The sequence below is a fragment of the Lissotriton vulgaris genome, chromosome 4_1, assembly GCF_964263255.1.
Source record: "Lissotriton vulgaris chromosome 4_1, aLisVul1.2, whole genome shotgun sequence".
Taxonomy (NCBI): Eukaryota; Metazoa; Chordata; class Amphibia; order Caudata; family Salamandridae; genus Lissotriton; species Lissotriton vulgaris.
The window spans coordinates 224,404,354-224,428,246 of record NC_141691.1 but is presented as its reverse complement, the minus strand read 5'-3'; the positions used below and the strand labels follow the sequence as shown (position 1 = coordinate 224,428,246).

Genomic DNA, 23,893 nt, shown 5'->3' with positions numbered 1-23,893 from the left:
TACCTATAATATTGCAGAGACCATTGCATTGTAAATGCTTGTTGTATATGCTGCCGGGTACCCGTACGTGGGCTGGCATTATTCAGTGCTTATAACTTTGATGTGTATACCCCTGGAAGAGAACTGGGATTACAGGTAAATGACTTACTGCTTGTCAGCGGACACAACGCTGTGATGTGGCCACCACGCCACATATAGAGTGGCTTATCATAGCCAGCATGTTCTCCTTGTTATTGACAAGGCTGCTACACAAACGCTACTGTGCTTTTACATACCAGTCACCAATTCCAAGTGGGAGTCACACACAATCTAGAGAGTAATGTTACCTACGGAGGGAGGACTATAACTAAACCCATCCTTCCCTAAATCGTATTTTTGCAGCGTGAATCTTTCTGGCTTCACTATGCTGTGCATTATTCCCCGGTCTAGTGGTTGGGTCGGGAATCTTAGTCTTTTTTTTTTTTCCGTAGCCCAGGTGGGCGTCGACGTCCCACCTTTTGGTGTCCTTCCTGTGACATGGGCACGCTTCCTGCGGAAGCTCCCACCCTTGGGCGCCATCTTCAGATTCTTTTTTCTGCCGTTGGGTCTGGATCATTCCTGAGAGGGCTTCAGAGTTTTGGAGAAAAGAACAAGCCAAAAGCCAGTTTCTGGACGAAGAGGATTGTGAAGACGACAAGAGACTACACCATCGAAGGGGACGAGGAAGGAGAAGGAGAAGGAGAACTTAGAGGACCTTGACGCCCGACAGAGAACGCGCGCTCAGGAGGCCCCCTGAACGCAAGACATGGACAACACTCCGTTTAAATTCTGCCGTAACTGCCACCACAAATACGCGCAGGAGGACCAGCACCCGGTTTGCAACCTCTGCCTACCGGTCTACCACGAGAGCAAGGACTGCCACGTCTGCTCCGCCTTCACGCCGAAGACTCTCCGGGTTAGAGCTAACTTTAGCATGCAGGGCAAGGGCCAGCCACAGTCCCTTCGAGACCTGGGGCTCTCGACCGACTAGGAAGTCAACATCGCCGGAGAAGACGACGACTACACAGTCGTAGAGACCGATAAGAAGACTCCTAAAAAGGTAGGAGACTCGACGGCCCCTAAAGCCCCGAAAGACTCGACAGTCTGAACCAGACTCTCGAAAACAAGAGGGCAAGCCCTCGAAAGCACCAGCGCCTGAAGCTTAGGCGTACGCGGCTGCACCTAGGCCCAGCGGATCCTCCGAGAAGGACTCCCAGGCGCCGTAGACCGGCGAACAGCCAAGGACGAAGAGCGTCCCCGAAAGGGAACGTTCGACGCCGAAAGAAAAGGACCCGAAGAACACTTCGGTGCCGATAAAAGACCCGAAGCCCATCTCGGCGCCGTCGTATCCGCCGAAGAGAACGGCAGAACCATTTGACGCTGAACAGGCTGTCCAAATGGAGAAGAAGAGACGGCTCGAGGCCGAGATGGAGAACATTCTGCAGCGAAAGAGAGAATTCGACGAAAGGATGAAGAGCTTTGTAATTCCGTCAAAACCAAAGCCATTGGTCGTCGAGATGGACGAGGAAGAGGAATACGACGTTGAAGGAGCATCTGAAACCCAAGAACCACTGGAAGATCCAGAAGAGGAAGCCCCCTACTACGAGGAGGAGGCAGATGACGACCAGAGGACAACATTCGGCTCGGCATCCTCGGAGACACAGGACCTGGAGTGGCAGGACCTCGACACCGAGAGTCCAGAGGAAGGCGTCGACACATATCCGTCGAAGCCCTCGCCACCTGATGACATTGGAATATACAATGCAGTCATCAGAAACGCAGCAACAGCCTTCAGGGTGAAACTCGACGAGGAAAAGCCCAAGGCGGATTTCCTCCTGGAAACAGTGCTACCAACACAAACTCTGAGCAAGTATCTACCCATGCTCGAAAGCATCAAGGCACAGGGGAGAGCTTTCAAGGAGCCTGCAACTTGCAAGTCCGTCACTCCCAGAACGGAGAAGAAGTACAAGCACTCCTCCAAGGACCCGCCCTACATTCAGGGATCGGACACTGCAGACTCCATCATTGCGGCGACCGCAAGGAAGAGGGCCAATGTGCCAACTACTTCAGGGCCGCCCCCAGACAAGGAAAGCAGAAGGATGGACCTGACGGGCAGAAAAATTTTGAGGAATGCCGCAATACACTGGCGCATGGTGAATTCCAACGCTCTGCTGAACAGGCACCAGTACCAAATCCTGGACGAGCTGGGCCAGTTACTTAAGCACTTCCCACACAAATGCCAACAGAGGGCTTCACGAATTCTTGCCTCAAAACTGCCTTGGACGGAGCGGACACGTCCAGCAGACTAATGATGCTGGGCATCACGGAGAGCAGACCAGCCTGGCTCAGGATCTCCGGCTTCAAGCCGGAGATGCAACACAACTTTCTGAGCACCCCGTTCAACAGAGAGACACTGTTCGGGGCACCAGTGGATGAAAAGCTCACTCAACTGAAAAAAGAGAACGAAACTGCAAGATCCATGGGGGCCTTGCAATTCAGAGGAGCAAGGAGGGGCACCCCGTCACGTAGACATATAACGGGAGAGGGGGAAACCAGCCAGGCACGTCGCACCAGGCATTCCAGCAGTCCCACCAGGGCAACACCCAAACACAACAAGGGCAACAGAAACAACCCAGGCAATACCAGCAAAGGGGCCAGTCCTTTCGCGGGAGGGCGAATGGACGTGGACAGAAAAGAAGAGGGGGACAACAACACAGCTCTAAGTGACTGTCACGCAACAGGTGCGCACCCATGCAAAAACTCCCAGGGTGGAGAACAGCTACAACAATAAGGAGTTGCACTGACTAGACATCAGCGAGCATGTAACACAGGTGGGAGGAAGAATAAACCTTTGCTTCCAGGAGTGGAAGAAAATAACCACAGACAAATGGATACTCAACATCATTCAGTTCGGGTATTGCATAGAGTTGGAAAGAACACCGCCAAACAAAAGACCAAGAAGAAGAAGGGTACCTTACAGAGAAAGGAACAGGGGAGTATACTCAACTTACTTCCTGGTACCAAAGGTGGACGAAACAATGAGACCCATCCTGGACCTAAGGTTCCTAAACAAATATATAAAAACGCAAAAATTCAAGGTGACGTCCCTACAAGAGGTACTTCCTCACATACAAAGCGGAGACTTCATGGTCACCATAGACCTCAAGGATGCCTACCTCCACATCCCAATGAACAGGGGGCACAAACATCTGCTGAAATTTACCATCAAGAAAGATCAATACCAGTTCACGACCCTAACCTTCGGACTAAAATCCGTCCGAAGGGTCTTCACAAAGTGCCTCCCAGCAGTCGCAGCGCACCTAAGGAGGGAAGGGATCCACGTTTACCCTTATCTGGACAATTGGCTAATAAAAGTAAGTTCATACAAGACATGCAAAGAGCAAGCACAGCGAGTGACCTGCACACTAATGGCCCTTGGATTCTCCATCCACTGGGGGAAATCCTCAGTGAAACCAGAGCAAGTAAAAATCTTCCAGGGAGCACAGATCAACACCTTACAGAACAAGGTGTTCCCCAGCGAAAAGAGAACACTGGCACTGCTGAAGGAGACGCACCTCCACCAGAAGGGGCGAACTGACAGGGAGCAAAATAATGGGTATAATGGCCTCATGCATACATCTAGTGCCAAACGTACGGCTCCACATGAGACCATTCCAGGAATGGCTAGAGGACCAATGGTCACAAGCTACAGGTCGTTGGGAAGATCTAGTGGTTGTAACGCACTCAGTGCAAGAAGAGTTATCATGGTGGGAAGAGGGGAACATAACAGAAGAGAGGCCTCTAACACCACCGACCCCAACGGTGACCATCACCACAGACACATCCCAGTAGGGATGGGGAGCACACATGGCAAAACTCAGAGTGAGGGGTCTGTGGACACCAGCGAATGCGGTCAATTACATCAACTACTTGAAACTGAAGACCGTTTTTCTCGCAATAAAGGCCTTCCAGACGAAGCTGTACGACAAAAGTGTTGATCCAAACAGACAACACAACAGAGATGTTCTACATCAACAAGCAGGGAGGAACACAATCAGCCCCGCTATCGAAACTAGCACAGAAAATATGGAGATGGGCCATCCCACTCAAAATAGACCTGCTAGCCATACACCTACCAGGGAAGGACAATGTGGAAGCGGACTGCCTCAGCAGACAAACATCGGCAATCCCACGAATGGGAGCTCAATGCACAGGAAACAAGGAAGCTGTTCGGCAGGTTGGGAACACCGTCAATAGACCTGTTTGCAACACGCCACAATGCAAAATGCCGAAACTTCGCATCCAGGCAACCAGGGTAAGTGTCCCTGGTGAATGCCCTATAGATAAGCTGGTCGAAAACATTTGCTTACGCTTTTCCGCCGATTCCTTTGATACACAAAGTACTCAGCAAGTGCAGAACCAGCAATATGACCCTGATACTGGTCGCACCCCAATAGGCCAGGCAGACATGGTACTCACAGATAATGGAGATGACACAGAGTACACCCCACAAATTCGGGAAAAGAAAAGATCTACTCTCCATGCCAAACAGAGAGGTGCTGCACCCAGAACCAAAGAGCCTCAGCCTAGCAGCATGGCTCCTGAAGACATAGAATTTGCACATCTAAAACTACCGGAGAGCACCCTCAGGGTACTAAGAGAGTCAAGAAGGCCCAGCACCTGAAGGTGCTATGTGGCAAAATGGAAGAGGTTCACACTATGGTGCAGAAAGAAAAAGCTACACAAAAAGATGACAAAAGGAATCAACAGTGCTTAAATACTTCACGCACCTGCTCGAAACAAAATTGAGCTCATCCTCACTAAGATTACACTTGGCAGCGATAGTCGCTTACACAAGAGGAGAAACAGGCAAGAGCTTCTTTACATCACTGGTAGTAAAGAGATTCCTGGAAGGGGCAAAGAGGATCGCACCGCCAAAGAGGTTGCCACCACCAGCATGGAACCTTAATTTAGTCCTAACTGAACTCCTGAAAGCGCCTTTTGAACCAATTCATAAGGCCTCCCTACAAATGCTAACTATGAAAACAGCATTCTTAGTGGCAATCACCTCGCTGCCCAGGGTGAGCAAACTACAAGCGCTAACGCAACAGGAACCCTACATCCAAATTCACAATGATAGGGTAGTGATGAGAACGGACCCACACTTTATGCCAAAGGTGGTGTCAGGGTTCCACATCAACCACACGATACAAATTCCAAGTTTCTTCCAGAAACCAGCAACAAGCGCAGAAAAGGCACTGCACACTCTGGACGCCATAAGGGCAGTCATGCACTACATAGAAATAACTAAGGAACACAGGAAAACAAAACAGTTCTTTGTGTCCTTCACAAACAGTTTCATGGGAAAACCAGTAACTAAGGGAACCATTGCACGATGGATCGTGCAAAGCATACAATTCTGCCACAAGTGGGCAGGACAGGAACTAGCAGAGGGGCCACAAGCCAACTCCTCCAGGAAAAAGGGAGCTACTATAGCCTTCCTGGCTAACACACCCATTCAAGACATATGCCTGGCGGCAATATGGGATTCAGTGCACACCTTCACAAAGCACTACTGTGTGGATATACAGATGAACAAGGAAGCACAAGTAGGACAGAAAGTGCTTCAACATATATTCAACAGCCAACGCTCATCTTCCACCCAGCCTCCACAAAAGTAACAAACTGCTACAAAGTCTATGCACAGCATAGTGAATCCAGAAAGATTCACACTGCAAAACGAATAGTTTCTCACATGTCGGTGTAGTTTTGCAGCTTGAAGATCTTTCTGGATTCACTAGCGAACCCACCCACCTCCGCCAGAAAGAGGAGGCTGGAGAAAGAGGTGGTATAAACAAGGTATACACAAGGACAATGCTGAAACAGACTACTTAACAGTCAAAGCGGGTAAATAACTTACTTGAACATTGCCATGGATTCGGAAACAGAACACAAACGAGAAAAAAAGAATCCGAAGATGGCGCCCAAGGGTGGGCGCTTCTGTAGAAAGCGTGCCGACGTCACAGGAAGGACACCAAAAGGTGGGACGTCGACGTCCATCTGGGCTACGAAAAAAAAAAAAAACTACGATTCCGGACCCAACCACTAGACCACGGAACAATGCACAGCATAGTGAATCCAGAAAAGATCTTCACGATGCTAAAATAACACCGACAGGTAAGAAACTATTCGTTCTCCATTCAGGAACTTTGCACCTATTGGGGATTTTTCCAGAGGCTACACTTTAACTATGAGAGGATAAACACTGGATCCTTCATTTCCAAATACATCTTCTCTTGTGGGGACATCGTCCGCGACTGGCCAGAGATAAGCACATCTTCAAATGGTCTCCCAATTTTGTTTCATATACAGCAAGATATTTGCACATGGACTATCTAAATCGTTTGGACCTACATTTTCTTAAACAATAAGCCTTGAAGAAGTTACAATCATAACGAAACACGTGTCAGCTGTTTCCATCGTTGCCAACAGGGAGGCTTTATGAACATGACCTCCGTGCATCATCTAGTGATATCAAGATCTTTGCAAAAAAATATATGTCTGTGTTTTGGATTGCATTTGGACTATTGGATTTAATGAAACATTGTCACTGGATATTAAATAGAATTTTGCAGAAGTTCAAATGATTGGACTGGTTTCCTGTGAGCAATCACATTGTTCTTGAATTGTAAATTTGTCACACTACTGTCAGTAGTGATATAATTTTGGAGAGTGCCGACGTACATTGGTTTTATTAGGCTTATTACCTATTACTTGCCTTTTTCTCTGAAAATAAAGGGCTGAGTTGGAACATTAATTTATTTATAATTTTATTTATTTATTTAAAGATTTGTAGAGCGCCTGGTGACCCGGAGGCATCCCCGCGCTATAAGACCTGTAAGGTTGACTGAGAGGGGAGAGGGGGAGAAAAACCTTTTTATTTAGGGAAAAGCAGAGTTTTGAGCTGTTTGCGAAAGCGCAGGTAGCAGGGTTCCAATCGCAAACTGCGGGGGAGCAAGTTCCAGCGGGAGGCTGCCGGTACGTGCCCTCCTAAACTTGGGGATATTCGCCAGTCGCTCATTGTCCGAGCGCAGAGATCGAGGCTTTGTACAGGGTAACCATGTCTCCTAGGATAGAAGGGCCTTGTCCATTGAGGAGCTTGTGAGCGATGCACATAGCTTTGAACTCGATCCTCTGTCGCACGGGCAACCAGTGGAGTGCCTTAAGTGCCAGTCTGGCGGAGGATCTGGAGGGAAGGCCCATCAACATCCGAGCAGCTGCATTTTGGGTTCATTGCAGCTTGCCCAGAGTGGCTTCAGGGGCTCCTAAATAGACAGCATTGCTGTAATCCAGTCGTGCAAGAACAAGTCCTTGAACCAGGAGTTTCCTGGATAGAGGGGGGAGTAAAGGAAGGATCTTGCGGACTGACCGCATAAGTCCAAACAGGTTCCGGCTGTTTTAGTAGCCTGGGTTTTCATGGATAGGTCCGGTTCAAGCCAGACCTCCAGACTCTTAATTTCTTTTCTGGGGGCGGGCACCTCACCCATGGTATCGGGCCAAACGGATGGTGGAATTGTTGCCCATTTCTTGCCCATCAGCATAACTTCTGTTTTGGACCCGTTGAGTTTGAGTGAGGATTCGCACATCCAGAGGTGGATTTTCTGGAGGCAGTGCAGAAGATTATCTAGGCATTGGTCTAGATGTGAGAGCGAGACGACCAATTGCGTGTCGTCCGCGTAGCTCACAATCTTAATGCCGAAGGGGGCAACTACATCCTCCAAAGGGGCCATGTAGGCATTAAAAAGGGTAGGACTCAGTGAGGAACCCTGGGGAACCCCACTTGTCAGGGGAAGAGAGTCAGAACGGGAGCTGCCATCCCAGACCTGAAACGAGCGGCCCGACAGGAATGACTCTAACCAGGCCAGCGCTGTGCCCCCGAGTCCCGCCCTGGCCAGCCGATGGAGCAGGACACGGTGGTTCACTGTGTCAAAGGCTGCACTAAGGTCCAGGAGGATCACTGCCACTGATCCCCCCGAATCCAAAATGCACCTTGCCTCCTCGATGACGGCCCACCCCCAATTGTCCTCTCTGAGCTGATAAGCATCAAATGCCCCACACCCAGTCCATTCTGTCAACAGGCTGAAGTCATTATTGCGCTCAGGGCGGAGTGTTCACTCCTCATTAGATTCAAGCCCCTGCTGGGCAGTTGCTGGAGATCTAATACAAACTACCCTCCAAGAGCTCCAGTCAGGGAAAAGGCAACTTTCAAAATGAAACTTTTCAAAATTACTTTTTTTTCGAACTATTTATTAAAATCCAAATTCACCGATGAATTTGACTTTACAAAAATATGAAAAATAGCCTTTGAATGACTATGGTAACCAGTTCCTGTTAGGAGTTCCAGATAAAATTTCATAATCTGGAGATTGCCATTCTTTAGGATCCAGCTACAATTCTGCCATTGAAAAATAGCTGGGGGGGGGGGGGGGGCAGGAGGGAGAGTGGGGTAGTCACTGAAGTAACATGACACTTTAATGTTGCCCAGGCCTCACTTATGGTGCCATGTTTTACAGGTATCACTCTATGGACGGCACAATAGGTGATGTGGCTCACATGTGGCAATTAAGTTCCAGTTCCTGGATACATTTTCGACACCATATTCTAGGGACTTATAGGCAAGTTCAGGGGTAAGCCACTTTAACCATGTTTAAAGGGTAGAACAGGCTCTTTACACCGGTTTAGCATAGGTAAGAGTTTGAAATCCAGCAACAACAAAAAAAAAAAGAGGGTCCAGAAAAAGGTGAAAAATATGGGGTGCCCATGAAGAAAAGGCAGATTTCCTACACATATGTAAAAGCTGGCTTTGAATTCATAAAATAATTTATGTACACAAAGCTTTTCTTGCGAGTAAATCTGTTCACAGGGGCTGAAATGCCCACTGAGTTTGCATACAAACATGTTTAGGGGTATTCACCAATACTCTCCAACCCCTTAAGCCATGGAAAAAGTTGGTCATGTAATCCTAACAAGGGAAAGAACAAAATGTTTTTCAGGGTAGGAAGCAGAACGTTCCTTCCACAAAAAAAGTGAATGTGCACTTGGATTTTCACATGAGCAAATTTGCTCATTGGTAAATGTGATTTATAAACATTTGTTATGAGTATGTTTTGAAACCCGAAAGGTTGCAAGCTTCCAGGCAAATTTCTGGTAACTCTAGTGACTCATGTGCATGGTCTCAGACCGGAGGGTGCAGTTTGTTACTTTCTTTAGAATTCAGGCCCCTTGTGATTTACTGGCCACTAATTCTCCATTTACAGGCCTCGTAAAATCCACTCCACAGTTGAAAACGAGATTTTATCAGGAGCTATTTTCAGCATTTACTTGTCAAGTTAACTTACGCTGAAAGGAACAGGTGTTCTGTTCATTCAAAAAGTGAATGATCAATAAAAACGCCTTGAAATCTTGTTTTTGTCTTGACAAATGTGCTGGCTGTTTAAGGACAGGTCAAATATCAATTTGTCTTTTTACTAATTGCTGCTAATCTGTTCCTGGAAAATGATGTTTAATTTTATCTCTCTTATTAGTGCTTTTTGTCTAGTGAGTTATCTGACAATATTTGTGATACAAAAGGCTGTAAAATGTCAGGGTTGTTTTCTAACAACATTTAAACAACTTGCAAATAAATAGTAAAAGTATTGAAAAATAGACCAAGAATTATGAATTAACTTTTTATTCAGAAGTGTGATGCAAACAAAGATTTACATAGGAGCAAAACGGGAACACTACTTGGTGATGTGCAAATGACATATTTGCAGAAACTATTTCCAGACATTGTCCACTATATAATTTTAAAACCACCACAATAGGAAATTGTGGCCATTTCAATGTAAAATCTGTTGATTGCAAATGAGTGTGCAAATGAGTGTGCTGCTATTTTCACCAGTTATGCATTTATTAAAAGTGTCAGTTTTCGAACATGATTTGAGAAAACATTTCTGCCCCCACACTGATGACAATGCGGTTTTGAACTGAGGCAAGTCAGTGGTCATGTGCATCCTATGTGTGGCTAGATTTGTATTATATATGGAGAAAAGTTTAGTCTGTTAAATCAAACACATGTTTTCTGTACAGCAGATATGCTGAACTCGCGTATTTGAAGGTGCTCTTTATATGTGATAATGAAGAAAATGGCATCTCAGGGAATTGAAATACTCACCCAGGATCACATCATTTGAAACCAGTTTATGGGTAATGGGCATTATAAATAGGTCGAGTAGATTTTTAAAGTCACTAGACCTGTAGGTTTAGGAACATTTTTAGGATTTTTCAAGTCCTGATCTAACATTTTATTTAACGAAGTCTCAGAGAAATTGTATTTAAAGTTGTCCTTAACAATTGCATGATTTAGTAAACCAGCCTAAGCTTTGTCCACTTTCATGAAGTTGCACATTTGTTTTAGATACATTTTATTTTAAAAGCAAATTCTAAATGTTGCTGAATGCATCTGAAAAGAATCAAAAAGCTTTCTAGAATCATTACCAAACGCAACTCAAGTTTTTATATTGGAACCACGGTCAATAATGCAAGCAGAGTTTACAGTTCACTATATTTCTGAACAGCTTCTGAACAGTACTCGTGCTAACAACAAATACTTTGAATAATTAATGTTGTTTTACTGCAGATCAAACGTATTCCCACAATCCTATAATCCTACTGCACCACTGTAAACTTTCAGTGCGATTGTGAGAGCGAGTGGACAAATATACATGAAGACCTTTAGTCCTTGACCCCAAAAAATATTTCCTGGGCCTCTGGATATAGGAATTCCCACCCATGAAATGGGCACAGTGACAAGCCTGTTCTGCCTTCGATAGCAATTGAACCACTAGAGCTTTAGGCTCTGAGCAACGGGCCAACATCCTAACAAAAAAGCTGCCAAGTCAGATCAGCTACAGGGTCTAAATAGCATCACAAATCAAATTCTAATAACGAGACCAGGGTCGAATTCAAAATTCCTTTTAAGAAAATCGTCCTCTTTTTGGCTAAAATGCAACACTTGGCAAGTCAGACAATTGTCTTCTTTCAAAAAAGGATCACTGGGGTTGTAAGCTGCAAGTGTCAAGTAAAGACCTTCTTGAGCTTTATTTGAGGATAGGGTTGCATTTTGCTATGATTTTTTTAAAACATACTTTATTGATTTTCCACATTTTCTATTACATTCCAACATGTTTAAGCCATTTTACATTCATATTATTCAAGTTGGTATTGCTTGCATCATAATCATAACCTCTTGCTTGATTTATTAAGTATTAAAAAAACGCAGGTGGCCGTCTCCAATATAACCGAGTGCTGTGTCACCAGTATGCATTTACAATAATCACAAACATTTAACTTGTAACATCCTCCTACCCACCCCCACCTCAACCCCCAAGCTGCATTTTGCTATGATAAAAAAAATAATCCTACACAGCATGTAAATAAACAGCTAAAGCTAGACATTACTAAATAGTGTTAAGAATTATCTACGATTGGGTGAGCAGGGAGGGAGGTTGCAAAGACAAAAAGAGTAAAGAAGGAGGACATAGACACATCCACAAGCATCTGTTCTGTATAATTTAGCAATACATTTCTAAACAAATTAAGACATTCACTATAAAAATGTTACATATTTGATAAATAAAAAGCAAACTAGGTCAAGCAAAAACTGTAATGAAAGGAACCAGGAAGAAACAGAGCATATTTAAACATTGCATTACTACCATATGAAAAGAAACATAAATGCAACTTACCCTTAGGGTCTATGAAAACATATCCATCAAATCGATCGCGAAACAGCACAATATCATCTTGATTTTTAAAGTTGATATATGCTCTAGAAAACATGTGAGGAAACAAACTGCAGGAAAAAAAATGATTAAAGTTGTACATTTGGGGGCTGCAATGCCACTTACTTCATTCATTCACACATGAAAAGCAAATGTGCCACAAGGTTTGTCCTGCTATGTGAAACATTTGTCATTAATAGCTCCCTTCATTAAATTACACAATTTAGGTGTTCCTCGTTTTTAATTTTCCAGCCACCTTAGCCCCCATTTTTGGTTCAGTCAAACTTAGATAATTATGTTAGAAGTAATAGATGTTTATATAAAAAGAAGTGGCTAAAGATCAATTTACATCCACATTATTACCCTTAAACATACACTACCTTGAATCGTTGGCAAAAAATTCAAAATAGTCATGGTCAGGTAAAGGTTGGAGATGTTCTTCAAGTTGTTCCTGAGTGAGAGATGGTGGCAGACGACGAATCACCACCTGATTACAAACCGAGAAAAATTAAATTCATAACATGCAAGAAAAGCATTTATTGTTAGGCATAGTAATTGCTCTATAGGGGCTTGAGGTAGTGCACTTCACATTCTTACAGCTATCTCAGAGTGTTTAATCCATAGCAAATGTGGTGTATTAATGCGGATTGGTAAATAAATTCATGCACAAAATTACCAATCTGTTTTCTTGACAAACGGTTTTAAACATGGGGCTTTTGCTTTCTTGCTTGAGCAGTCAACTGATTAGCATTGGACTAGATGATCCACAGTGTCAAGTAAAGAGTGTTCAATCCGAGACTCAATGACCCAACCACACACTCGTTATTGTAAGGAGGGTAATCATATACTGATCATTTCTTTTTTGAAGAAAGATTAGGTGTGTGATTGTGCTGCAACTGGGGGAAGAAATGTGGGTTGGAAGGGCATAGTCGGAGAAGCTGTAGAGGCTGTAGCAGCTTGAAGTAGAGAGTAATTTGTATCAAAGATAAGTTTGCACTGGGAAAGCTGGTAGAAATAAAAGAACCTTTTACTAGGAGCCTTGTTTTAACACCAAGGGGAGATCAGTAATCAAGGACCTATCTTAAAGGGGTGCACGTTTGTTTAATTATGAAGTGTAGTAGAAATGTGATGTGGGACTTTGGATTTCTCTACTCTATGATTGATGGAAGGGCTTATGAGAGAGCTGTGATACACTGAGGGTAGACCATGGTGTATTCCTTGAAGCACAACATGCAGTATGTGTTCAAAAGAAGGCATGCAAATGGCTGTCTTCAACGTTAGATTAAAAAAATCTAATGATCAGGTGAATAGGTCTTTGTTTTATTACCAAGGGCTAAAAAGGGTAATCTCACCACTCCCTCATAAATGTGCACTACTCCTGGCTTAGTGCTGGAGCCATTTTTCAGAAAATGTCTCACATCTTCTAACGGTATAAAAATATCATTCTGATTCACAGTTAGTAATATGGGAAAACATTTTGATCCACAGAATGGAACTGAAGACTGCAGGAATCTGCAAGTCAGGTGCACTTTCCATCGTACATTTAGGGTTTGCAGAGGGAACATGAGTGTTACCAGGGGAGGAGCAGGGGCATGTTAATGTGAAGGCAGCAGCTACTACCATAATCAGTGTTCTCCCCTCACCCAATTTGTACAGCCATACTTACTGTTAAAAAGACAGAAGTTAAGTATGTAAATGCAATTACAATTACAAACTTGGTTAAAAGCAAGCACATCACACATGTTGGAGAAGGATGTCTTCACCTAGATAAATACGTTGCTTATGGTGCTGTCCCGCTCCTCAGTGAATACAATTGTGCTAAGATCAAAGTCTTGGATTAGGGAAGGTAGCAAAGTTGCATTAGGGGCTGCAGACCAACATTCAGGATGGCAGCTTTGATGCAATGTGTACGAGATGGGCCAGATGACTAGGATGGGATTCTTCTGAACTTAAGATCTATCTTTGACTGCGGTTAAGGTCATCAAAGTCTGGGGTAGTAGGATATTTTGTGTAATCTGAGAGCGAAGACTTCTGGGGCCGTATTACACAATGTGCCCAGGTGGCGCAACAGGCATTTGCGCCCACTTTGAGTGCCACCGGGGCACTTTGTATCATAGAAGGAGCCACAGACACTTTTGCAGCCCCTTCTGTAATACCGATAGCACTGGTGCACTTAACTCGCCAGTGCCAACTTAAGGTGGCACTCCCTCATTTGCATAGGGGCATGGCATATGCAAATGAGTAGATTCCTTTGCCTCTGTACTCGCACCGTATTGCACACAAGTGAGGAGAGGCAAAGAAGCCCTCAGGAGGCTCAATGAGTGTGCCATTTAAATGGTGGTGCACTGAAAGTGTGCCTCCTGAGAGCAGCCGTCTGCAGGAGGTAAAGGGAGTCCTATGGACCCCCCCCCCAGACATCCCTTTGGAGGTGGGTGCAGTCAATGACTGCACCCGCTTGCATGCCTGAATGCATGTGATAACGTTTCTATTTGCTAGAAGCATTTCATTTCAGGAAGTGGGTAAGAAATGTGGACTCTGGTCAGTGGGTGGCAGTAAAGAAGTATGCGGTGAGTAATTGCACCTCGTACTTGAAACATGCATCTGAGAGCATGAATCCCTCTGTGAAGCATCAGCCTGTGCTGTGCTGTTTTGATGAAGCTGGACTAGACCAGAAGGTTGGATGAGAGAGGCAGGTTGTATCTATAGGCGGTGCCCGTGGGCTGCAGGTTTACTCATTAACAGTATTTTGGTTTTAATCAGTGCAGGAGGAATTTGTTCAATGTAATGATCCAGAATACTTAATTTTATGCTGCAATTATGCTGTATGGTTTCTTGCCAGCTGGTGGAGTGAAGGCATTTATAAAGAACACGCATCCCAAATGGGTCTGGTTCAGGAGTAAGTGATGGTGTATGGAAAATAAGGATGAGATGCAGTGGGAGCTAGTTGTGCTGTAGTCAGTAGAGATGATAGTCATATCAGTGTTATCATCAATAACCATGGTACAAGCTTTAAGGGCCTTTAGGGTATCATCAATGTGGTGAATATATGGAAGACTGGCTCTTGGCCTTCCAATTTCCATACAGGGGGTTGTGTAGCTCACATTTCGAGTAACGCCAATGTGTGGTAGTACGTGTATTCCATCAAGACATTTTTGTGATTGTCCAGAATAGGAAAAAAACGCATGATTTTTATGTCCAGCAGGATACAATGTTACTTAAAAAACAAAAAAGTGTAGATCAAGTCTGAGCCTATGGCATTTGTCACTGGTTAGGGCTTCCGATTGACAGTCATATGCCCGTCTTGTTATTTGAGACTAGTTTCAGCAAGGCCAGGTTGAATTATGATCTTTGGATGCTGGCAACTTATTTTATATGAAGCACCCTCTGTTTTACATTGGTGTTCCATAGTAAGATGACACCCAAATTAATTCAGTATTGTACAGCTACAATATTCTGATGAGTACCTAGAAAACACAGTCATAGGATCTAAAATAAGGAGTTGAAAGTGTGCATCAATATTGCCTGATATTTGGTAGAGAGCACAATGCGATGCAAAATAACCCCTGGTTCAACATTGGTTGGTATGTGCTGGAAATTTAGTACAAATTATACATAGGAGGTGTAGCAGGGATTCTGCTCATACACAGAACTGTGCATAGAGACTTGGAACCTCAGTGAATTAGGGTGTACCAAAACTCACCTTAGTAGCCAAAATCCCCTACCAGACTAGCAATCAATGTCTCATTGGTTCTTCCATAACCCCAATGATTAGACAACCCAGAACATGGACTTAGAATACCTCAGGCAATGTGGAACACATGAACACTCTTTCGTTATACTCTCATACCAGTCCAAAACAGGGAGTAAAAGGAGACACGAGCAAGTTTGAAATATTTATTTCTAATGCCGTGTTCTCATGCGCAGTATCTTAGCTAATACAAGCAAAAATATTATAAGCAACAAGATTATCAGCATAGTTACTATTCCATAAAATACAAAGGGAGAAATCATATTACAATGCTAAATGGAAACGGGTTAGAATACACCTATATCTCACCCTCCCTTGCTAGTAGGTTATTTTAGATCTACAGAAGGTCTCTTGGGATTACAAGGGCGGCCCCATACCTCTGGTCCTAGCAGAAATGGATCATATCGGTTTCTGCAACAGCTCTCTGCATGCGAATGTTCTTCCAAGTGCCTGGGATCATGCACACGCAGTGCATTATTAAACGCGCCAAATTCAGAGGTGGCCACAGCTGCATATATGTTATGTCTAGAACATGTGCTGATCAGTCCGAACAACCACCACTGTGTTGAAATAACCTTGAAGGCCTCGGCACTCACTGTTCAGACAAAGCCTACCAAGCAAGGCTGCTAATATAGAAAAACATATTATTCTTGTGTGAAGCAAAACACTCTGCTTAACTCTAAACATTTATAATAATGTGTGCCGTGTGCAAAGGCAGCAGAAAGGAAAAATGGTGTTTAAACTTCAAATAAGCTCATGCCAACTTAACACAGTGTAAAAGCAAGGCTCATCCCCATGACACCCTCCTTAGATCCGAGCACGGATAAGAAAAAGGGGGCAATTTCGGAAAGCAGAGTTCAAGAACGATAGTCAGAACCAAGATCAAATTGCCACAGTGAAAAAATGGGAACAAAGTCCATAAATTGTCAATTTTAGCAACTGAAACATTGAAGCATATAGGGCTGGGTGGAAAAAAGTGAAATCGAATAAAAACAATTTTCAAAAAAATATCCGATGTCAAACATGTGACATCGGTCATGTGAGAGAGAGAAAAGCGATAACACATCTCACTCCAACAATGCATATGCAAAATATGTAGCAACAGCGCATATGCAAAATATGTAGCAACAGCCTCCAATAGGAAGTCACTGTCCTCATCTGAAAACAGTTCATCCATACAATTCAGCAAAGGGGAAGAACATACATGTCCCTCAATTACAGGAGCCTCTAGCACCATCAGAGGGCAACTGCGTTTCTTCAATGGAGCTGCGTGCCAAGAAATCTTGCGCCGCTGCGAAAACATTCCAACGTCCCAGGACTCCAAGCATCGCTGCAAAGGCCATAATCCCTCCACCAGAACAAAGCAATTCATGAGCAACTAAGGGGCTCATAAACTGATCATAATCTGCATTGGGAGACATCGTATTGTAGAGACACAAATACAGGGCCCAGTCGAAATCGCAACTCAGGTAATGAAAGACAGGCTGGACGCATGTGAAAAAGGAAAATCGAAACGATAATCCATAAGCCGCACTCAAGGTAGCAAGAGGCAGCGCTCCATAATATTCAAGCATTTGGTTGCGGAGCAGCAACAATTGTGACCGATCTTCTCACAACACAGGACCTGCATCCATTTTGAAATAAACAAAACAGAAGTACGCCTGCGGCCAGAGCTAGCATTAAGGGAAATCCACCAAACAGGCTGGAAAAGATCGAATGAAAGAATGCTGGGAAAAACACCAAATATAGTTTGAAAAGAAGTCACAAGGCCACTGCTAACAACTTTAAAAAAGTGAGCCGGCCCTCTGGTGGAGGATGCATTCAAGATAGTGTGAATTAATTCACGAAATGCAAGGGCAAATCCGTATTTAATAAAGCATGCACTTCTGTGCGGATGTTTGCCAAGTGAAGGACAAATGTTTCACGAGCAGATGTGAGGGCGACTTCTTTCTGGGACAATAGAGCTCTTATACGACTCATCTGGTTGAACTCTGCTTTCAAGGTCGGAATCGGCCAGATGGAAACATCAAGCTTCCCATGAGGAGGAGAAAACATTACATTTTTACAACAGACTACACGCTCACTGACCGCAACCACGTAAGGAATTCCGGGTACCACCCCACAACAATCTTCATTGTTTAAAAGTAAATAACTCCCATTTGCCGGTATTTTGAATGTGGGTATGATAGCAGGTGCTGGTGTACCTTTCAAAATACAAGCTAAATTAGGATTGTTCTGGTTACAAGAGCCATGTAACTGGATATTCCTACACATTGAGTGATCTGGCGTTGTAGTGCAATCTTCACCATTCAAGTAAACCTCTTTTCCCTCCCTAAGGCACCTATAGGTAAATGGTAGTGACCAAGCTTCATGAAGATAAGCGGTGCCCAGAGGTTCATATCTGCCTATTGCGTAGTACTTCATAGAGGCCTCAAACTTGAAAAGGGGAAAAGGTAAAGTTATTAATCCATGGATAAGCCATGCTGCAGAATTGGTTTCGGCCACAGAAAACGGTAACTGTTCTAACTTTTCAATGTGTAACATAGAAAATGTTGCATCTTTCATTGACATAAAACATTGCTTGTCAGTCAAATTAAACGGGGCAAATAATGATGAAGTATTCATGTAGTGCCATGGCACTTTCCCAGATTTTAAGGTCTGCAAGGTCCAGGCAAACTGCATAACAGAACGCAATTGATTTTGACCATGGTACAGAACAGACACATCTTCTTGCACAATAGCAACAAAAGATGAAACAATATTATCCAATGTGTAAATGCGGGTAGAAAGCATGTTAATGCTGGTATCGACAACTGTAGCACTTTTTCTAAATTTGCTTGATCTATAGCTCTAATGCGGGAAGCCGCCTCAACTTGGGACAGTTTCTAAACTTCGTTGTAAATAGCATATATCCATCTTTTAGATCTTCCGGAAGCCGGGCCCTTCACAAAATCATTCAGAATGCAGCTTAGCTGACGCCAAAGTGGAATGTTTGAGCCAACTCTGACATAATTTGCCTACAGAATAGGTAGTCACAGAATGCCACTTTCAAAACGGGGATCAACCCTGACCTGTATGTAGCCTGAAGCTAAACCCAGGAAATGATGCTGGCAAGAATCGGCACTATTGTGCCAGAGCAACCAACCCTTAGGATCCAAACTGGATATGTTAAAGGTAGAATTCAGTAACAGTCTGTAATTCTGTGAAAGAAAACTTGGTATTATTATTCCAACCGGAATATTCTTCTAATTCAGGAAAAGACGGAGCATTTAATTTTTTAATAGTAGCCAATCCAAAGCAAGTTGTTTGTGAAATCGTAGAGTTCAAAAACAAAATATGGTTTGGGATGAGGCATGCACGATGCAAAGCCTCTGTGCCTTGCAATTGCCAATCTTTAGAACCCCAAACAGATTTAAGATCAATAGTATCTTTCCACAGCTCGTAGCCCCCAACAGCCAATTGGTCTAAAAAGGACTTTGAATACAATAATTTTGTGTGGGTAAGTCTAACTTTGGAAGTGATCTTTTCGGTCATTTTAAAATAAAATGCATTGGGATTTGACGGATTAAAATCAGTAAAATAAGTGAACCTCTTTAAAAGAGATGTGGAACTGCCTTGTACAGGTGCGGGACAATGTTCCCATTGTATATAATTAACCATATTCCTCCTGGTGTTAGCCTTATGCAAGTAGTGTTGATAACAAAACAAATCACCATAATTTGCAGAATCTAGATACAAATCTTCAGCATCAAAGACAGCATAATATTTCAAATCAGAATACACAGCTTCTACGGCCTGAACATCCCAACATCGGGGACATCGCATAAGGCATTAGCCACTTGAAAGCTCACCCTATCTCCCTTTACATTAGAAAGGACTAGATCGGAAACTACGTCAAATGTGCTAACGAGTCTCATTCCCAATTCAACCGCAGACTCAGGGCCGTGTTCGTCCTTAACACGTTTAATGACCGTTGGAAGGACAGCCATTGATGGAGTGCAGAAGCATCTTGTTTACACTGCCGTATAAATCCTACCCCATGACTCACAGTCACCGGCTTCTGGTTCAAAGTGCTTGGGTAAACTAACTGTAAAATTGTAAGAATCCTGTGTTTTTCTATGGGAGTCGAATTAGGAAACACTGCTTCCAGTTGGTCAAATTTCTCGGCAAGCCAAAAAGGCATATCATCCTTATCTTGGGGACGCGTACCCATTACCGCATTGACCATCACAGGTCTAAGCTTCATTCCGGTCGGTCCAGCTGGAAGGGCCGCAACACCAGGGGCCCCGCCCTGGAAATTGCGGGTAATATATTGAACTAGGGCCTGAATAACACTAATAGAAGAGTCATATAGGGTCCGTAACTCGGCAAAAGGGACTTGCCCCGCATGAGGATGTGGGGTGAATCCAGCCAAAACCGGCTAAAAAGCGCCTGAAATGGACAAAGGACCCAATCTAATTGCCGTTACACTGTGGGGAAGGGCGCCATCAAACCCACCCGGTGCTGCCATGCAGAAATCGGAATCTCCTGTGTCCTAGAAGGGACGCATTCCTCGGGCACGGCTGTGTGAGTGTAAGTGTGAAAATCCTGCAGGAAACTCCACCCAAGAGTAGAAAATCTCAAACGGGTAAGCAATCTCAGCACTCACTACCAAAATCACTGCCATGCCCTCCAAACCAACATTATAAGCTTGCAAATGATTGCGAACCGCAATGCGACTATGTTGCAGTATAACTATGTTAGCCATAGTGACACAGAGAAGAAGAAGGTACAATGTAAAACAAAGTAGCACAACTGGGTAGTAAATCAAAAGGAAACCGTTTTGGAAGACACAAGCTTGAAAAGACCTATGTAACTATAGGTAGGTTGAAGTACTACTCAAGCGTCATGTAATAAGACCACCAGCGTTTGGTGCCATGTAGCAGGGATTCTGCTCATACACAGAACTGTGCAAAGAGACTTGGAACCTCAGTGAATTAGGATGTACCAAAACTCACCTTAGTAGCCAAAATCCCCTACCAGACTAGCAATCAGTGTCTCATTGGTTCTTCCATAACCCCAATGATTAGACAACCCAGAACATGAAACTTAGAATACCTCAGGCAATGTGGAACACATGAACACTTTTTAGTTATACTCTCATACCAGTCCAAAACAAGGAGTAAAAGGAGGCACGAGCAAGTTTGAAATATTTATTTCTAATGCCGTGTTCTCATGCGCAGTATCTAATAGTTTCTTACTTGTCGGTGTAGTTTTGCAGCTTGAAGATCTTTCTGGATTCACTATGCTGTGCATTATTCCGCGATCTAGTGGTTGGGTCTGGAATCGTAGTCGGCACACTTCCTGCGGAAACTCCCACCCTTAGGTGCAATCTTCGGATTCTTTTTTTCTCTCGTTTGTGTTCTGTTTCCGAATCCATGGCAATGTTCAAGTAAGTTATTTACCCGCTTTGACTTTTAAGTAGTCTGTTTCAGCATTGTCCTTGTTTATACCACCTCTTTCTCCAGCCTCATCTTTCTGGCGGAGGTGGGTGGGTTCGCTAGTGAATCCAGAAAGATCTTCAAGCTGCAAAACTACACCGACAGTTAAGAAAATATTCGTTTTGCAGCGTGAATCTTTCTGGATTCACTATGCTGTGCATAGACTTTGTAGCAGTTTGTTACTTTTGTGGCAGCTGGGTGGAAGATGAGCGTTGGCTGTTGAATATATGTTGAAGCACTTTCCATCCTACTTGTGCTTCCTTGTTCATCTCTATATCCACACAGTAGTGCTTTGTGAAGGTGTGCACTGAAGCCCATGTTGCCGCCAGGCATATGTCTTGAATGGGTGTGTTAGCCAGGAAGGCTAGAGTAGCTCCCTTTTTCCTGGTGGAGTGAGCTCATGGCCCTTCTGCTAGTTCCTGCCCTGCCCGCTTGTGGCAGAATTGTATGGTTTGCGCGATCCATCGTGCAATGGTTCCCTTAGCTACAGGTTTCCCATGAAACGGTTTGCGAAGGACACAAAGAACTGTTTTGTTTTCCTGTGTTCCTTAGTTCTTTCTATGTAGTGCATGACTGCCCTTCTAGCGTCCAGAGTGTGCAGTGACCTTTCTGCGCTTGTTGCTGGAAGAAACTTGGAATTTGTATCGTCTGGTTGATGTGGAACCCGGATACCTCCTTTGGCATAAAGTATGGGTCCGTTCTCATCACCACCCTATCATTGTGAATTTGGATGTAGGGTTCCTGTTGTGTTAGCGCTTGTAGTTCGCTCACCCTGCGCAGTGAGGTGATTGCCACTAAGAATGCGGTTTTCATAGTTAGCATTTGAAGGGAGGCCTTATGAATTGGTTCAAAAGGCGCTTTCATGAGTTCCGTTAGGACTAAATTAAGGTTCCATGCTGGTGGTGGCAACCTCTTTGGCAGTGCGATCCTCTTTGCCCCTTCCAGGAATCTCTTTACTATCAGTGATGTAAAGAAGCTCTTGCCTGTTTCTCCTCTTGTGTAATCGACTATCGCTGCCAAGTGTACTCTTAGTGAGGATGAGCTCAATTTTGCTTCGAGCAGGTGCATGAGTATTTAAACACTGTTGATTCCTTTGTCATCTTTTTGTGTGGCTTTTTCTTTCTGTACCATAGTGTGAACCTCTTCCATTTTGCCACATAGCACCTTTGTGTGCTGGGCCTTCTTGCCTCTCGTAGTACCCTTACGGTGCTCTCCGGTAGTTTTAGACGTGCAAATTCTATGTCTTCAGGAGCAATGCGGCTAGGCTGAGGCTCTCTGGTTTTGGGTGCAGCACCTCTCCGTTTTGAATGTAGAGTAGATCTTTTCTTTTCCAGAATTTGTGGGGTGTACTCCGTGTCATCTCCATGATCTGCGAGTACCATGTCTGCCTGGCCCATTGGGGTGCGACCAGTATCAGGGTAATGTTGCTGGTTCTGCACTGGCTGAGTACTTTGTTTATCAGAGGAATAGGCGGAAAAGCGTAAGCAAATGTCTTCGACCAGCTTATCCATAGAGCATTCCCCAGGGACCCTTCTCCTGGTTACCTGGATGCGAAGTTTCTGCATTGACGGTGTTCCTCACCGGCCGAACAGCTGCCTTGTTATCTGTACATTGAGCTCCCATTCGTGGGATGCCGATGTTTGTCTGCTGAGCCAGTCCGCTTCCACATTGTCCTTCCCTGGTAGGTGTATGGCTAGCAGGTCTATTTTGAGTGGGATGGCCCATCTCCATATTTCCTGTGCTAGTTTTGATAGCGGGCTGATTGTGTTCCTCCCTGCTTGTTGATGTAGAACATCGTTGTTTTGTTGTCTGTTTGGATCAACACTTGTCGTAGAGCTTTGCCTGTAAAGCCTTTATTGCGAGGAAACGGTCTTCAGTTCCAGGTAGTTGATGTGTTTGACCGCATCCGCTGGTGTCTGCAGACCCCTCACTCGGAGTCTTGCCATGTGTGCTCCCCATCCCTTCTGGGATGCATCTGTGGTGATGGTCACCGTTGGGGTCGGTGGTGTTAGAGGCCTCCCTTCTGTTATGTTACCCTCTTTCCACCATGATATCTCTTCTTGCACTGAGTGTGTTACAACCACTAGATCTTCCCAACGACCTGTAGCTTGTGACCACTGGTCCTGTAGCCATTCCTGGAATGGTCGAATGTGGAGCCGTACGTTTGGCACTAGATGTATGCATGAGGCCATCATACCCATTATTTTGCTCGCCGTCCTCGCTGTCAGAGCTCACCCCTTCTAGTGGAGGTGCGTCTCCTTCAGCAGTGCCAGTGTTCTCTTTTCGCTGGGGAACACCTTGTTCAGTAAGGTGTTGATCTGTGCTCCCAGGAAGATTTTTACTTGCTCTGGTTTTACTGAGTATTATACTCCAGTGGATGGAGAATCCAAGGGCCATTAGTGTGCATGTTAATCGCTGTGCGTGCTGTCTGCATGTCTTGTATGAACTTGCTTTTATTAGCCAATCATCCTGGTGAGGGTAAACGTGGATCCCTTCCCTCCTTAGGTGCGCTGCAACTGCTTGGAGGCACTTTGTTGAAGACCCTTGGGGCGGATTTTAGTCCGAATGTTAGGGTCATGAACTGGTAGTGATCTTTGTTGATGGCAAATTTCAGCAGATGTTTGTGCCCCCTGTTCATTGGGATGTGGAGGTAGGCACCCTTGAGGTCTATAGTGACCATGAAGTCTCCACTTTGTATCTGAGGAAGTACCTCTTGTAGGGACATCATCTTGAATTTTTGCCTTTTTATGTATTTGTTTAGGAACCTTAGGTCCAGGATGGGTCTCATTGTTTCGTCCACCTTTGGTACCAGGAAGTAAGTT

The 23,893-nt window shown here is 44.4% G+C and overlaps 1 protein-coding gene across 2 annotated transcripts in view; it reads right to left on the bottom strand.

Annotated features, from left to right (window-relative positions):
* UPF3B (UPF3B regulator of nonsense mediated mRNA decay) overlaps positions 1-23,893 on the bottom strand; it is a 183,662-nt gene that overhangs the window by 130,194 nt on the left and 29,575 nt on the right. For both annotated transcript variants that reach the window (XM_086918550.1, XM_086918547.1), the window contains exons 2-3: positions 12,224-12,330; positions 11,808-11,914 (exon numbers count right to left, since the gene is read on the bottom strand). In XM_086918550.1, the coding sequence (XP_086774676.1) occupies positions 11,808-11,914; positions 12,224-12,330 (214 nt within the window). The remainder of the gene's footprint in view (positions 1-11,807; positions 11,915-12,223; positions 12,331-23,893) is intronic.